Source organism: Helianthus annuus, chromosome 4 (assembly GCF_002127325.2).
Source record: "Helianthus annuus cultivar XRQ/B chromosome 4, HanXRQr2.0-SUNRISE, whole genome shotgun sequence".
Classification (NCBI taxonomy): Eukaryota; Viridiplantae; Streptophyta; class Magnoliopsida; order Asterales; family Asteraceae; genus Helianthus; species Helianthus annuus.
In genome coordinates, this window is record NC_035436.2 from 125,242,223 (window position 1) to 125,257,919 (window position 15,697).

The 15,697-nt window shown below is 39.1% G+C and overlaps 1 protein-coding gene across 1 annotated transcript; it reads left to right on the forward strand.

Moving 5' to 3' along the window:
• The first annotated feature begins 12,873 nt into the window (after nt 1–12,873).
• On the forward strand, nt 12,874–14,377 carry LOC118491543. The gene is made up of 4 exons (XM_035989395.1): nt 12,874–13,129; nt 13,206–13,343; nt 13,421–13,701; nt 13,786–14,377. The coding sequence occupies exons 1-4, from the start codon at nt 12,874–12,876 to the stop codon at nt 14,311–14,313; spliced, it is 1,203 nt and encodes a 400-aa protein (XP_035845288.1). The 3' UTR covers nt 14,314–14,377.
• The last annotated feature ends 1,320 nt before the right edge of the window (nt 14,378–15,697 follow it).

Genomic DNA, 15,697 nt, shown 5'->3' on the forward strand with positions numbered 1-15,697 from the left:
TTTATAAAAGTGAGTCTAAACTCACTTATCTTCCATCTTCTTCACTACTTCTTGTTTCTTAACACTTGGAACACCTCCAGGAGTGTTCCCATAGGTTTTCCATGGAAAACCAAAGATGGAACATCACCACGTTGAGGTTAAAAGTGTAAGAACTTTCTGTTTTGAATAAAAACTTTATAAAACACACTTTAAACTTGTTTTTTCTTCAAAAAAAACCTATGTCCTTATGCCACTAATCAAGTCTATGATTAGTCTGCTTACAAACAAGGTTGGTATATAGAAATTCAGAGGTGTTTTACTCCTCTAAACTTTCTGTTTTTAAAAGGGTTTTAACCCACAAGTGTTGAACAAGACTTGAGCTTGTATAGTGTGATTACTTGGGAAGCGTTGGCTATCCTACTTCCAATCCACACCTCACTTGATGATTTCCCTTAGTATAGTGTGTAAATTTCATTCCTTATTATATTCATGACCATCCTTGTTGTTCTTGTAACAACTTGTGCATTGGTGAAATCTAAGAAAGAGGTCTTAAATGGAAGGTTATCCTCCTACCTCATTGCATGACTTATATGAAATTCTTGTGATACTTGTTGGACTAAACTTATACTCACTACTATATAGAATATATAAAACATATAAACCGAACCCTTGATGATAACCACATGATTATTCGTCATGGTACAAGGTTACATCATCTAAGTGCTTAAACTCTCGTTACAATTCCAATGGGTATTTTAACCCATGAAATCATTCTAACCCCATGGGTTTTATAGTGTCAAAAACGAGTATTAAATCTAGATGATTATTTTCCTTGCATACATACTTTGGTGTATTTAAAATTCCTAATCCTCCGTCATCATCTGAATCACTCACACCCCTATGTTTCCTTGTGTAAAAGGACTTTGTGTTCTACCTCCAAACTAACAACTCTTCACGGATTATCAAGTGGAAGCTTGCAAAACTGTGAGTACACTTGACACATTTTCATTTTTACACTTTTTGGGTGCAATATGTTAACCTTATCAAAATCACAATACAGTATTCTTTATGCAAATGCACAAAACAATCCTTATACATGAAAACTACTTGTTATACTTGATACATAATCTTGGGTGATTCTTAGGTGATACTATAGTCATTAGCTTTGTACGAGCCTCCATTTAACATGTATAGCACTATAGGATTAACGCACCACCCGTGAACGGGAGGTCATGTTAAATTTCATTCTTTATTGCGTAAACAGAGGGTTGACTAGAATATTGCATGCCATGATATGTTGATCTTGAATAACTTAGGTTTACATGTGGATTCGTTTTAAACTTTTTATACTTTGGGGCTGTTTATTTACTTCTTAATGAGGCTCTTAATGGTTCAGAACTCTTACTGGTTCAACACTTAGTGGTTCAGACTATTTGTTTCATGAGCAAATGTCTGAATGGTTCATACATTTGTCTCTGAATGGTTAAGCATTATACAGAGTCTGAATGGTTAAGACCTCTAATCTGAATTGGTCAGACATTTGCCTCTGAATGGTTAAGCATTATACAAGCTCTTAATGGTTCAGACCTCTTACTGGTTCAGCACTTAATGGTTCAGACCTCTTGCTGGTTCAACACTTAACCATTCAGATGTTTCCAAATGGCCCCTTATACTTATATATTTAAGCTTGTGTACTCGCCAATGCATTTTTGTGTTGAACTATACTTTGTTAACATGATGCAGGTTGATGAGGTTGATTATGACGAAATCTAGTAGGGACGACACTAGAAACGCACTTGAATTTACTTGATTTGTTACTTTGTTATTTGAACTTGTTGTATTGTCTTTCTTGTTGTACTTTGAATTTCATGTTGTAATTTGACAATTTTGTTATGACATGAAATCGGTTTTGAATTAATTATTGTCGCCAATAGCGTTATGTGTGATGAGCAATCTTTTTCATCTCACTCCCATGATTCCGCCATCGGTTGGGGTGTGACAGATTGGTATCAGAGCCATAACTATAGGGAATTAGGTAGAATTGCCATGATTCGACCTAGTCTATAGTAGGTATCTTATTTTTTACCATTCTTGTTTCATGCTTAAAATGTTATTCTCCCTATTTGCTTCTTCCTCTTCTTTTTGGTCTTAATACTTACATTATGTCTTTCCTAAAACATTTCTACACAAATACACTTGAAGACTTGAAGACACTCGTAATAAAAACGAGACGAGTTTACCAAAATAGGCGTGAAACCCGCAATTTGATAAATGACTCTCATTCCACTCATTCTATTTTGCACGAAATTACACCATTAAGTTAGGAGTGAAATCCACATCTTAATGGTAAATTTCCAATTCGAATTCTAGTGGACCCTAGTCAAAGTGTTGAAATTATTTTGACCCGACGAGTACCAACCACATTTGAGTACGAGATCGTCAAGTTAGGGGTGAAACCCGCATCTTGTCGATTAAGTCCCATTCCTCGATTTTCAATCTCGCCAAAGTTTCAGTTGTTTCAATCGATTAGAGACGTGTAGTAACTGAAAGGGTAAGATACCGTTAATCGCTTCTCGACGAGAGTATCTTACCTATTTGCCAAAGCACGTTTCTCTAATTTGAAGGGACTTTCGATTCACTTTGGAATAGTCGACGTTTCTAAACCCGAAACAATCCAGTGTTTTATAAGCCTTTCTTTTATATTATCTCAATTTATATGTGATTTTTATACTTGTTACCTAGTTCATTTCAAAACCGTTACATGATTCGCACGTCTCTTGCAATCAAAAACAATAATAACACTTGTGAACAAACTAAATTTATACTCTTTATACGCATTCTTACGTGATTATACTTGTGAATACATGTTGAACCTTACACTTTGTTTGAATTATACATGATACATGAACATTACATGCTTATACATGCAAAACTTATTTTAAATTATGATCAAGTCTCATCCCTTTTTCCTCTTTCGAATCTTTAGATGTCTTCTCCCAACTCTAGCAAGAAGTCTCAATCAGGCTCGAAGAAGAACTCCAACGACACCAACTCCATCTCCAAACAAGAGTTAGTGGGTCTTATCTCCGAACAAATGGCCGACCAAATGGCCCGAGTCATACCTGACATTGTAAGCAAGATCTACCCCTCCGTTGAAAGAGGTTCCATCGACTCAAAGGTCGAACCACCTAAGGCACCGTTTTTGTTTAAACAATTTATGGCCTGTCAACCTCTGGAGTTTACTGGTAAGGATGGTGACACCGCCTTACTAACCTAGTTCGATGCTATGGAGCTTACGTTCCTTCAAAGTGGTTGTCCCGACAACTTATGCACCCTAAACGCTACAGGGGTGTTCCAGTCGAGAGCTCTCGAGTGGTGGACCGCTGAGCAAAACACGAGGGGAAATGATGCAGCTCACGCTATACCATGGGCTGAACTGAAGAAACTCATGAGGGAAGAATTATGTCCTCCCCACGAACTTAGGAAGTTGGAACACGAGTTTTGGCATCTTAAGCAAGTCGAGGATGACAACGATGGTCTCACCATTCGCTTCAAGCAACTCAACATCGTTTGCCTTGGTCAGGTCGATACTACTGAAAAGGCCATTACCAAATATATCCACTGCCTACCCACCTCCTTCATGAACCTCGTGGAGTCTGCTTCTCCAAAGAGTCTCGAGGATACCTTCTGTTTAGGCGCTCGCCTTAACAACAACTGCGTCATTCGTAGGAATTCTGAAAAGGTTCCATCGAAAGGTGCACACCAAGCAACCACCGACACCACCACCACCGTTGAACCCTCACCATCCCACTCAACCAAGAAAAACAAAGGAAAGAAGTGGAAGGCTTCAAGCCAGAAGTATGCGGTCATCACTTCGCCAAACCCTCACCCTATATAATCAGTAGCCGTCGTCACCACCAACGAACCACAACGACGAGGCTACACTAGGTCTCATCCTTAGTGCATTACCTGTTCTTACCATCACCCTCCTACCGCACCATGCCGCAAATGCGCTACTTGTCATAGGTTTGGGCATTTTGCTGACCGATTCCGAAATGTTCCTCAAGGCAATCAGAACCAAGCTATCATCGCAAACCTTACCCCTAACTAGATTCAACCCCAAGTCGCTCCTGTGCGAGCGTGTTTCAAGTGTGGCGACCTTAATCATCTTGCCAATGTTTGTCCTCAGTGTAACCAACTGCCACAATAGCAACAACAACAACAGCCTCAACAAGCTCGAGGCCGAGCATTTGTCATCACTGCCGGTCAGGCTCAAAACGCTAATGACGTTATTACTGGTACGTTTCTTGTCAACCATGTTTATGCTTCGTGTTTGTTTGATACTGCGCAGATAAAAGTTTTGTATCTATAGAATTCGAACCCTTGCTTAAGTATAAACGTTCTATTGTCGAAGTCGCAGATGGTAAATCCATCACTGTCGATTCCATCCTTTCTAAGTGTTCTTTGAATCTTAACGAGCATACGTTTCACATTGATCTCATACCTATGCAAATGGGTAGTTTCGACATCATAGTAGGTATGGACTGGCTTAGGCGAGTTCGTGCTGAACTTGGCTATTCTGAAAAGTTCATTCGTCTTCCTCTTCCCAATGGTGATTCTCTACACGTCTATGGCGAGAAACCTTCTCAAGGTCTCAAGCTTATGTCATGTACTCAAGCGAACAAGTGCTTGCGCAAGGGTACCTTCGCCTTTCTCGCCCACATTATGGAAAAGAAGGACAAAGGCCCAAGCATAAGTGACGTTCCTGTTGCTCGTGACTTTCCCGGTGATCTTCCTGGTCCGCCTCCTGCTCGTTCTGTTGATTTTCGAATCGATTTAGTGCCTAGCGCTACACCTGTCGCTAAGTCTCCTTATTGCTTAGCACCCTCTAAGATGCAAAAGCTTTCGAGCCAACTTCAAGAGCTTCTTGATAAAGGCTTTATACGCCCTAGTACTTCTCCTTGGGGCGCTCCCGTCCTGTTCGTCAAGAAGAAAGATGGATCATTCAGAATGTGTATTGACTATCGTGAGCTCAACAAGCTTACTGTCAAAAACCGATATCCTCTTCCTCGTATTGACGATCTCTTCGATCAATTACAAGGCGTGACTTGCTTTGCTAAGATTGATCTCCGTTATGGTAATCATCAACTTCGAGTCCTCAAGGAAGATATACCCAAAACTGCCTTTCGTACGCGCTATGGTCATTATGAGATCGTGGTCATGCTCTTTGGTTTGACCATCGCACCTGCTGTTTTCATGGATTTAATGAACCGCGTGTGCAAAGCGTACTTAGGCCATTTCGTGATCGTCTTCATCGACGATATCCTCATCTATTTCAAGACTCAAGAAGACCACGAACGACACTTGCATCTTATCCTTTAGCTTCTATGCGCTGAATGCCTTTACGCCAAATTCTCCAAGTGTGAATTTTGTTTAAAAGAGGTTCAATTCCTTGGTCATACTGTCAACGAACTTGGTATTCACGTTGACCCTGCAAAAGTCGAAGCTGTGAAGAACTGGATTGCACCTAAGTCTCCTTCTGAAATTCGTTCGTTTCTTGGTTTAGCCGGTTACTATCGTTGTTTCATCTCCAACTTCTCGAAAATCATCGTTCCTCTTACCTCTTTGACTCAAAAAGATAAACCTTTTGTTTGCGGTCCTAAGCAAGAGGAATCTTTCCAAACGCTCAAGGACATGCTTTGCAATGCTCCTATTCTCGCACTTCCCGATGGTAACGATGACTTCGTCGTGTATTGCGATGCATCAACTTGGTGCAGTTGTTTTTGCCTTGAAGGTATGGCGACACTACCTTTATGGTACTAAGTGTGTGGTCTTCACCGACCATAAGAGCCTTCAACACATCTTTAACCAAAAGGAACTGAACATGCATCAACGTCGTTGGGTAGAGTTGTTAAACGATTACGACTGCGAAATTCGCTACCACCCAGGAAAAGCGAATGTAGTAGCCGACGCATTTAGTCGTCACAAGTTTATCGCTTACGCGCCGAGGCAACTCAAAACACATGAGAAAAACTACACTACGCACGACCTTGAACTTGGTGCAGTTGTTTTTGCCTTGAAGGTATGGCGACACTACCTTTATGGTACTAAGTGTGTGGTCTTCACCGACCATAAGAGCCTTCAACACATCTTTAACCAAAAGGAACTGAACATGCATCAACGTCGTTGGGTAGAGTTGTTAAACGATTACGACTGCGAAATTCGCTACCACCCAGGAAAAGCGAATGTAGTAGCCGACGCATTTAGTCGTAAGACTCGTGTTAAAGGTATTCGTTGTCTCCAAATCGTTAACAATCTTCAAAACCGCATTCGCAAAGCTCAATATGCATCTATTAACGAGGGTAACCTCTTCTATGAGATGCGATGTGGTGCTGAAGAAAGTCCTGTGTCTAAATCCGATGGTATTCTATACTATCTCAATCGTATCTTGATCCCTAATCATGATAACCTTCGAGACTTTCCGATGAGGGAGGCACACAAATATAGATATTCTATTCATCCTGGTGCTGATAAGATGTACCAAGATATGAGTACATCCTATTGGTGGCCTGGGATGAAGAAATATAACGCCACCTTTGTTGCGAAATGTCTCACTTGTTCCAAGGTTAAAGCGGAACACCAACGTCCCTCTGGCTTGCTCGAACAACCAAAAATTCATGTCTGGAAATGGGAGAGCATTGCAATGAATTTTATCACCAAACTTCCTTGTACTTCATCTGGTCATGACAGTATTTGGGTGATCGTCGATCAATTGACCAAATCAGCTCACTTTCTCCCCATTCGTGAAGATTTCAAAGTCGAGAAATTGGCTCGTATCTACACGGATGAAATCATTTGTCATCATGGTATCCCCATTGATATCATTTCTGATCGTGATGGTTGCTTTACATCTCGTCTTTGGCAAACTTTTCAATCTGCTATGGGTACTCTTCTTAACCTTAGCATCGCTTTTCATCCTCAGTCTGACGGACAAACCGAGCATACTATCCAAACCTTAGAAGATATGCTTCGTTCATGCGTAATCGATTTTGGTGGCAACTGGGATATGCACTTGCCTTTGATCGAATTCTCGTACAACAACAGTTATCACGCGAGTATTCAAATGGTACCATTCAAGGCATTGTATGGTCGTAAGTGTCGTTCGCCTATTTCTTGGCATGAGATAGGAGAAGCTTAAATCACCAATCCCGAGCTTATACAAGAGACGACGGATAAGATTTTACAGGTTCGAGACAATTTGCTGAAAGCCAGAAGCCGACAAAAAAGTTACGCTGACAAGCGTCGCAAGCCTTTGGAATTCTAGATAGGTATCCCCTTGGAAAGACGTAGTTCGATTTGGTAAGAAAGGGAAACTCACTCCTCGCTACCTAGGTCCTTTCAAGATTCTAGAAAGGATTGGCAAGGTTACGTATTGACTGGACCTACCTGAAGAACTTAACAACGTTCATCTATCTTCCACGTCTCAAACTTAAAGAAGTGTCTAGCTGAAGAAGGACTTCAAGTTCCACTCGAAGATCTTCAAATCAATGAGACCTTACACTTCATGGAGAAACACGTCGAGATCATGGATCACGGAGTCAAGTAATTGAGGTGCAGTGGAATTCCTATCGTTAAGATTCGATGGGAAGGAAAATGTGGCGGTAAATTTACTTGGGAACTCAAAAGTGATATGAAGACTAAGTATCTGCACCTGTTCGTTGCATCTTCCTAAATTTTGGGGCGAAATTTCCTAAAGGAGGGGAGACTGTAACGCCCTGCTTTTTTGTACTTTCCTTAATTAGAAAGTATGTTCGTATTTCTATTTTTGGAAATCTTGTATTCTTGTATTTCGTCTTTTCGTTGTATCGTTGTAAATTCCGAGACTTGGATCATAATAAAATGCGTTTATTTCTTACTATTTATACTTTATTTATTCATATATGCTTATACGTTTGAATTCATTGAACATCGAATCCTTACTCGTAATTCTTGTGAAAACGTTCTAAACTTGCAAATACATATGTGATTTGAACGTATACGATACTTATTTACGATACATATACTTAATCATACTTGTCCATACTTGTTTTTATGTAAATGATACTTAAAAACCCATAAAACCTAACCTAAATAACTAAAACCTAACCTAAATAACTAAAACCCTTATGGTATGCCTCTTATTCATAAAATACCATAAAACCTAACCTAAATAACTAAAGGGACCAAAATTGCCAATTTACAAAGTTGTTTTCCGGAAATGAGGCCCGTTGCGCTGTGCGATGGGGAGACCCTCTCTCAGTCGCGTGCCGCGAGACCACCAATCCGACAGTGAGTTGTTTCCAGCTCCAAGATTGGTCATTTTTGTGTTATTTGTTGTGTTTCTTGCATTTATTAATCACCTAACTTAACCCTAATCACCTCCTATAAAACCCAACTCATTCCCATACTTTTTCCACTTTGCAAACACACTAATCTCACTCTCTTATCACTCCAAAACAGTAGCAAAAGTCAGATTCAAGGCAATTTATAAAAGTGATTCTAAACTCACTTATCTTCCATCTTCTTCACTTCTTCTTGTTTCTTAACACTTGGAACACCTCTAGGAGTGTTTCCATAGGTTTTCCATGGAAAACCAAAGATGGAACATCACCACATTGAGGTTAAAAGTGTAAGAACTTTCTGTTTTGAAAAAAAACTTTATAAAACATAGTTTAAACTTGTTTTTTCTTCAACAAACCTATGTCCTTATGCCACTAATCAAGTCTATGATTAGTGTGCTTACAAACAAGGTTGTTATATACAAATTCAGAGGTGTTTTACTCCTCTAAACTTTCTGTTTTTAAAAGCGTTTTAACCCACAAGTGTTGAACAAGACTTGAGCTTGTATAGTATGATTACTTGGGAAGCTTTGGCTATCCTACTACCAATCCACACCTCACTTGATGCTTTCCCTTAGTAGAGTGTGTATATTTAATTCCTTATTGTATTCATGACCATCCTTGTTGTTCTTGTAACAACTTTTGCGTTGGTGAAATCTAAGAAAGAGGTCTTAAATGGAAGGTTATCCTCCTACCTCCTTGCATGACTTATATGAAATTCTTCCGATACTTGTTGGACTAAACTTATACTAACTACTATATAGAATATATAAAACACATAAACCGAACCCTTGATGATAACCACATGATTATTCGTCATGGTACTAGGTTACATCATCTAAGTGCTTAAACTCTCGTTACGATTCTAATGGGTATTTTAACCCATGAAATCATTCTAACCCCATGGGTTTTATAGTGTCAAAAACGAGTATTAAGTCTAGCTGATTATTTTCCTTGCATACATACTTTGGTGTATGTAAAATTCCTAATCCTCCGTCATCATCCGAATTACTCACACACCTATGTTTCCTCGTGTAGAAGGACTAGATGTTCTACCTCCAAACTAACAACTCTTCACGGATTATCAAGTGGAAGCTTGCAAAACCGTGAGTACACTTGACCCCTTTTCATTTTTACACTTTTTGGGTGCAATATGTTTACCTTATCAAAATCACAATACCGTATTCTTTATGCAAATGCACAAAACAATCCTTATACATGAAAACTACTTGTTATACTTGATACATAATCTTGGCTGATTCTTATGCGATACTATAGTCATTAGATTTGTACGAGCCTCCATTTAACATGTATAGCGCTATAGGATTAACGCACCACCCGTGAACGAGAGGTCATGTTAAATTTCATTCTTTATTGCGTAAACAGAGGGTTGATTAGAATATTGCATGCCATGATATGTTGATCTTGAATAACTTAGGTTTACATGTGGATTCGTTTTAAACTTTTTTTACTTATACTTATATAGATAAACTTGTGTACTCGCCAATGAATTTTTGTGTTGAACTATACTTAGTTAACATGTTGCAGGTTGATGAGGTTGATTATGACGAAATCTAGTAGGGACGACACTAGAAACGCACTTGAATTTACTAGATTTGTTACTTTGTTATTTGAACTTGTTGTATTATCTTTCTTGTTGTACTTTGAATTTCATGTTGTAATTTGACAATTTTGTTATGATATGAAATCGGTTTTGAATTAATTATTGTCGCCAATAGCGTTATGTATGATGAGCAATCTTTTTCATCTCACTCTGATGATTCCGCCATCGGTTGGGGTGTGACAGCCACTGACACATCACCAACCAAAACGCCAAATAGGGCAGATGTGCAGGAGAAGGGTGATGAGGACAAAATGCCAGACATCACAAAGTTGATGCAATATAACACAATTTTAAACCCAAAAAATCTTCCTGGTGATGAAGAACATGAAGAAGACGATGAAGATGATGAAAATAAAAAGGAAAAGACTGTAAAAAGGAGAAGAGAGAATCAAAGAAGAGTATGGTATGTTTATCACCTTATGTCAGGCGGCAAGTGGTTATACATGCAGCAAGGGCAACACAAGAAAACAACATTTCCCATACATATTCACTGGATGTGGTGACTGGAACACTTCTCTCTCTTAAAAACGCCAAACTTTGCATTTTTTATGTTAAAAATATACATGCATATGCATGTAAACACCCAAAACGCCATGTCTTATATTAAAATGAGTTTGCATAACTAAAACGCCATATGTTGTTTTTTTTAACCTAGTAGCATGTTCAAGATTGAAGGAGTGTCAGAACTCTCAGGGGTGATTTGTGAGAGCATGAGACCAGGATTCTATGCACACGTTTTCATTATTCAAAGTTGGGGGCATATCCCGAACTATGAAGAAAGATACAAGGCTCCAGAATCACCTTCAAGATTATTTTGCATAAAAATAATGTTGGTAACTCTTTTGCTATATTTAATTGATGCAATTATATTATGACTTTGTTTTGTTGTTAAAATTATGGTTCCTCAAAATTACAGAATATGCCCACGCATATAATGACAGCGAGTTATTGATACAAAGAATTCAACAACAACATGGATTTGGTTTTGAAACTCGCCCATTTCAAAGAAGACTGGAAAGACAGAAAGATAAATTAATATGATATGGTCTTCTTGCCAATAATATGGCAAAGATATTTCTATAAAACCCAGCTGAGTTGATATGGTCTTCAATATAAAACCCAGTAGAGTTGATGTATTGGATAACAGCACTGGAGGGGATACACTCAGCATCAAAAAAAGGTATGATGGATGGGTGGAAAAGTTGGTATCTTAAGAACTTTTTATGTAGAAACTATGTTGACAAAACGCGATACTAATATATGCAAAAATGTGAAACTGCAGCAAGAAGCTTTTGCAAACTACTTGCTTATTCAAAAACACCTAAGGGTTATGATCATGAAATCCATGAAATCCATGAAAACGTAAGCAATATTAAAATTATAAAATGTAAGCAATTCATGGGGCAGCAATTCTATAATTTTAATATTGCTTATTCAAAAACACCTACTTGCTTATTCCATGAAATCCATGAAAACGCCATGATGAATACTCCATAATGAAAACGACATTAGTTGAATAATAAACAATAACAAGAATTGATGTTACTATCTTCCTAAAACATGTCAATGAAAATGCCATAATTTGAATAATTAACAGATAGTAAGTGTTTTGGTCAAAAATTACCAAAGCAATTAAGTGATCAAATTAGTTAAGTGAGGTAGTGTGCTAAGAGAATGTGTTCAAAAATATGTTAATTGAGTTATTTGCAAAAAAAGTTTCAGGATACGGCTCAGAATATAGAGTCGTATCTGTGATCAAACAATGAGCAAAAAAGTAAAGTAAATGACACGAGATGTACGAGGAAAGCCCTTGATCAATCTAGATCGCCGGCATAAAACCTCGGGAGCTGACAATCGCAGCTGCCTTGTTCTTCTATTGCTTCAAATATCAGGATACAGTGCAGGATGTGGTGCGGATCGACTAAGTGTTACAACGAAATTTGAATACAAGTGTGTTGTTTGCAATGAGCTAGAAAGTGAAAGTATGCGAGAGTGTTAGTGGAGATTGTGTGCCTTAAACTGATCCGCCCCCATCTATTTATGGTAAAGATAAAATAACAAACTATCCTAAACTTCCGGGATCCACCGAATATTCCATCATCGAACGTTGTAGACCTGGTCTTTCGGGCTCAACGTCTCTCCTTCAACAAACTCGTCCGAGTCCTAAGGAGAAGAAGTCCTCTTGACCGTTAGCAAGTCTCAGCCTTTAACCTGCACGTGGTTAATTAATAAACCTCAGGATATCGCCCAAGATGTTAGCAATATCCTCTTCCAGCATCCTGGTCACAAATAAACAAACAAAGGCAGGATATTGGTCAGGATATGTATGCTTAGAAAATGAGCCATAACAATTGTCCCCAAATATATCGGTTGGTATACCAATCCAACGGATATATTTCAAAAATCTTATCCCATAACTCAAGGCATTTAAAACGAAGCGACGGTCAAGATCACATCGTAACTTCCAACGCGTTTTTTACTCAATGGAGATCCACGATGCCCCTATATCTTCTCTTTTCTTGTTTGAAAAGCAGATATCTTCAACAGAATCCTCAGGTAATTTCTCCATTTCTGATTTTCTTCCTGTCAATTTACTTCACCTTACTTGCAATGGATGCCGAGACCTTCACCCAGCAGAATCTCCTTAAAAATCCCGAAAAGGAGATCTGTGCTTTTGACAACGCGGACATTGCAGCTTTAAGAGCTTCCGGCGCTTTCCCTGATAACACAGTCTTCAGACCATTCGATCGGTCAATCCGATCGGATGTTTCTTCCACTGAATGGGTTTGTTTTCCAGCATATCCCTTTTCACTAGGTCTTCGATACCCTTTTCCTGAATTCATGATGCAATTCTTTCGAACCACCGGCATCTCTTTTGCCCAAACCATGCCCATGGTTTGGAGAGTACTAATTGTATTTAACCAAATCAAAAATCTCCATTGTTCCGACCTTCGCATCGAGGATTTGCCTATTGCTTATCGCCTCCGATCCCACGGCTCTAGCCGATTCTTGCTCTTCTCGACATCCAGCAAACCCTTGATTCTCAAGGCCACCAAAAACGAAGACGGATGGCAGCGCAAATTTTTCTTTGTCAAACGAGACTCCATTGCTGAGGGTGCCAGCCTTCCGGTGGAGTGGTTAACCACCGGTAGGATCATAAATATCCTCATAGACCATTTAATTGTTATCTTCTATTAATACTCTTCTTTTTGATCTTTATGCAGTGAACTTCAAGGAAGTTGCTCCCCCTACCGCTGAGTCAGAAGAGAGAATCGATACTGTTTACCGGTTACCTGCAATAGACAGGACTTTCACCACACACGTCCCGAGTTCCAGCCAATACTCATCATCCGAGATGTCTGGTAAGAATTTCTTTCAAAATAATTAGTCGCAACAGTATAATGATAAGATAAAGAGTAAAACTTTTCCCTTTATGCAGCACCAGCTAAGATCCCTGAAGTCTTTGATCTTGACGAATTGGGCAGCTATTCTGACCAGATCCAGGTCAAGAAAGAACCTAGCCCCAAGACCACAGCTACATCCAAACCCAGCATCTCCAAAGCCATCATCATTCCTAAACCTTCACCGGCTACCAAACCCCGGAGTTCAAGTTCCTGCAAAAGGAAAGAACCTGATTCCCCTGTCATTTCTGACACATTTCCTTACGAGAAGCACGGGTTCATTGAAGCTAGCGGGTTTATGACTTCTTTTCTTAACCAGGTCAGTATTCTCATATCATATCCTGCAATTTACATTATTATCAAAGATTTATCAATATTAATACCTATCATCTTACCTTTGTAGGGTCTTGAGCGCTTGGTTAACTTATATCAAGAATCCTGCAAGCTCAACAAGACACTTGAATCTAAACTAAAGGAAGCAGAAATCACAATCTCCGACCAAGGTATGATTGCGGCCGCCAAATCTCGTCATTACGAGGAGAAATACAAAGCTATGACCCAAGAACACCAAGTTGCTCTCAACAAAGCTACTCTTCAAGCCCAGGCCGATCTGGAAGCCGCCCATGTGCAGTATGAACGGGATATGGTCAGCTACCGGGAAAGCCTCAAAAGTTCCGTCGTCATTTCTCTCCTCCAAGCCAGGTTGAAGATGGCTCATGAAGCCAAAACATTAGGTTTCGACTGCCCTTCTTGGGATGTTGGTGCTTGGGAGACCAAGCTAAAGAACCTTGGCGGCACCTCTTCCAAATCGACTGTCGATGAACCTTCCAAAACAGTCGAAAAAGCAACCGATGCTGAGAAGGATACTGAGGCGGATCCCAAGACGGATGTTGCTGAAACCACTATGGACCAAGAAGGCACTACCCCCTAGAGCTTATTTCCTTTGAATTATTCGAACAATTTTATGTTTTTATGAACAATTTATATTTCTGTATCTAAACAATTTGATAGCTGACGGTGGATGGGTCCTGGGTTTCAGGATGAAACCTTCGGTTATCAACCAGTATTGATTGCTTCAAGAATAATTTCATCTTTTTATATTTCTAAGTATAAATCTTAGCTTTGCAAAAAAATTTCATACTGTTATCTTATAAAATATCCTGATCAGTATGCTCAGCGATATACTGTAAAAACTTTTTATTAGATAGAACTTCCAAACATTCCTTCAACTTCGTAAAAATTTCTTTAGAAAGTAAAAAACTGTCTATCTTTTCAAAACCAAGTTTTCATAATATTTAAAGTTCCAAACTTCAAACACCTTAATCAAATATTCTGAAAAGGACTTTAAGAATATATCAGGATACTTATCATAATGTTGCTAAAAACGTAGACGATGTTTACAAAGGAAAGATCATACCAGAAACAGGGTATAAACCTATTACCAAACTTCAATCCCTTTGCAACTCTTCCAACAAAGGCGTCCCCTGTGCAAGGTACTTAGTGCATTAGTTCTGAGCCTGATCCTTTTAGCTTTACATCACCACCTTGGTAGGAATGTCCCCTGTGTACAATGCCTTCAAATACTTTAGAAATCTTCTGAATGTCAGTTTCCATTGTATAGGCAATTTTTTACGTCCCAAGGGCAAAACCCAAGGATGTACTGGAGATAAATCCCTTGTATCCTGGGGAAAATCCCAAATTTTCATGCGCTACAGGCGGGAGTGTATAAACTCCAAGACTTAGAAAGGTGAAAACCTTTAAACCTTAGAGAGTATGAAAATACCCTTTCGTGAGAGAGGGTGATCAATCCTCATATACCTTTAGGATTCAGGATATAGCCAACAGTAACGAAATTGTCAGCCACTTTTACATGGACTGGTCCCGCCACCTTGAACTATCCCTGAATAACTTGCGCTCCAGGCGGGGTGTTTAAACCCAATTCGGAAGAAAGGTGAATACCTTTAAACCTGTGAAGGGATCAGTATCCCTTAAACGTGAGAGAGGGGGCCAATCCTCTAATCTTTCGAGTTATCCTGAGTACATATCCTGGAGCTGTATCCTGAAACATATCTTGCAAAACAATTGTAAACTAAGGTGGGTGTTAGCTTGGCTAACACCCCTCCGATGCTTAAGTCAGTATTGGGTTACAAAGAACAAATTAAACCAAACATATTTAAAAAAGGTAGAATTCATGCCATCCTGAGTTAGAAATTAAATTCTATACTCACTTGAAAGAGAGCTTAAGGTGTATAGCATTCCAAGACCTCGGTAGCATATCCCCCTCCATATTCTTGAGTCTGTATGCTCCTTTCCCT

Excerpts from the sequence above, each read along its gene's own strand:
- LOC118491543 (XM_035989395.1), top strand. The coding sequence starts at position 12,874 with ATGGTTTGGAGAGTACTAATTGTATTTAACCAAATCAAAAATCTCCAT. Across the intron at positions 13,130-13,205 it reads GGTGGAGTGGTTAACCACCG|TGAACTTCAAGGAAGTTGCT; the intron begins GTAGGATCATAA and ends ATCTTTATGCAG. Across the intron at positions 13,344-13,420 it reads CTCATCATCCGAGATGTCTG|CACCAGCTAAGATCCCTGAA; the intron begins GTAAGAATTTCT and ends CCCTTTATGCAG.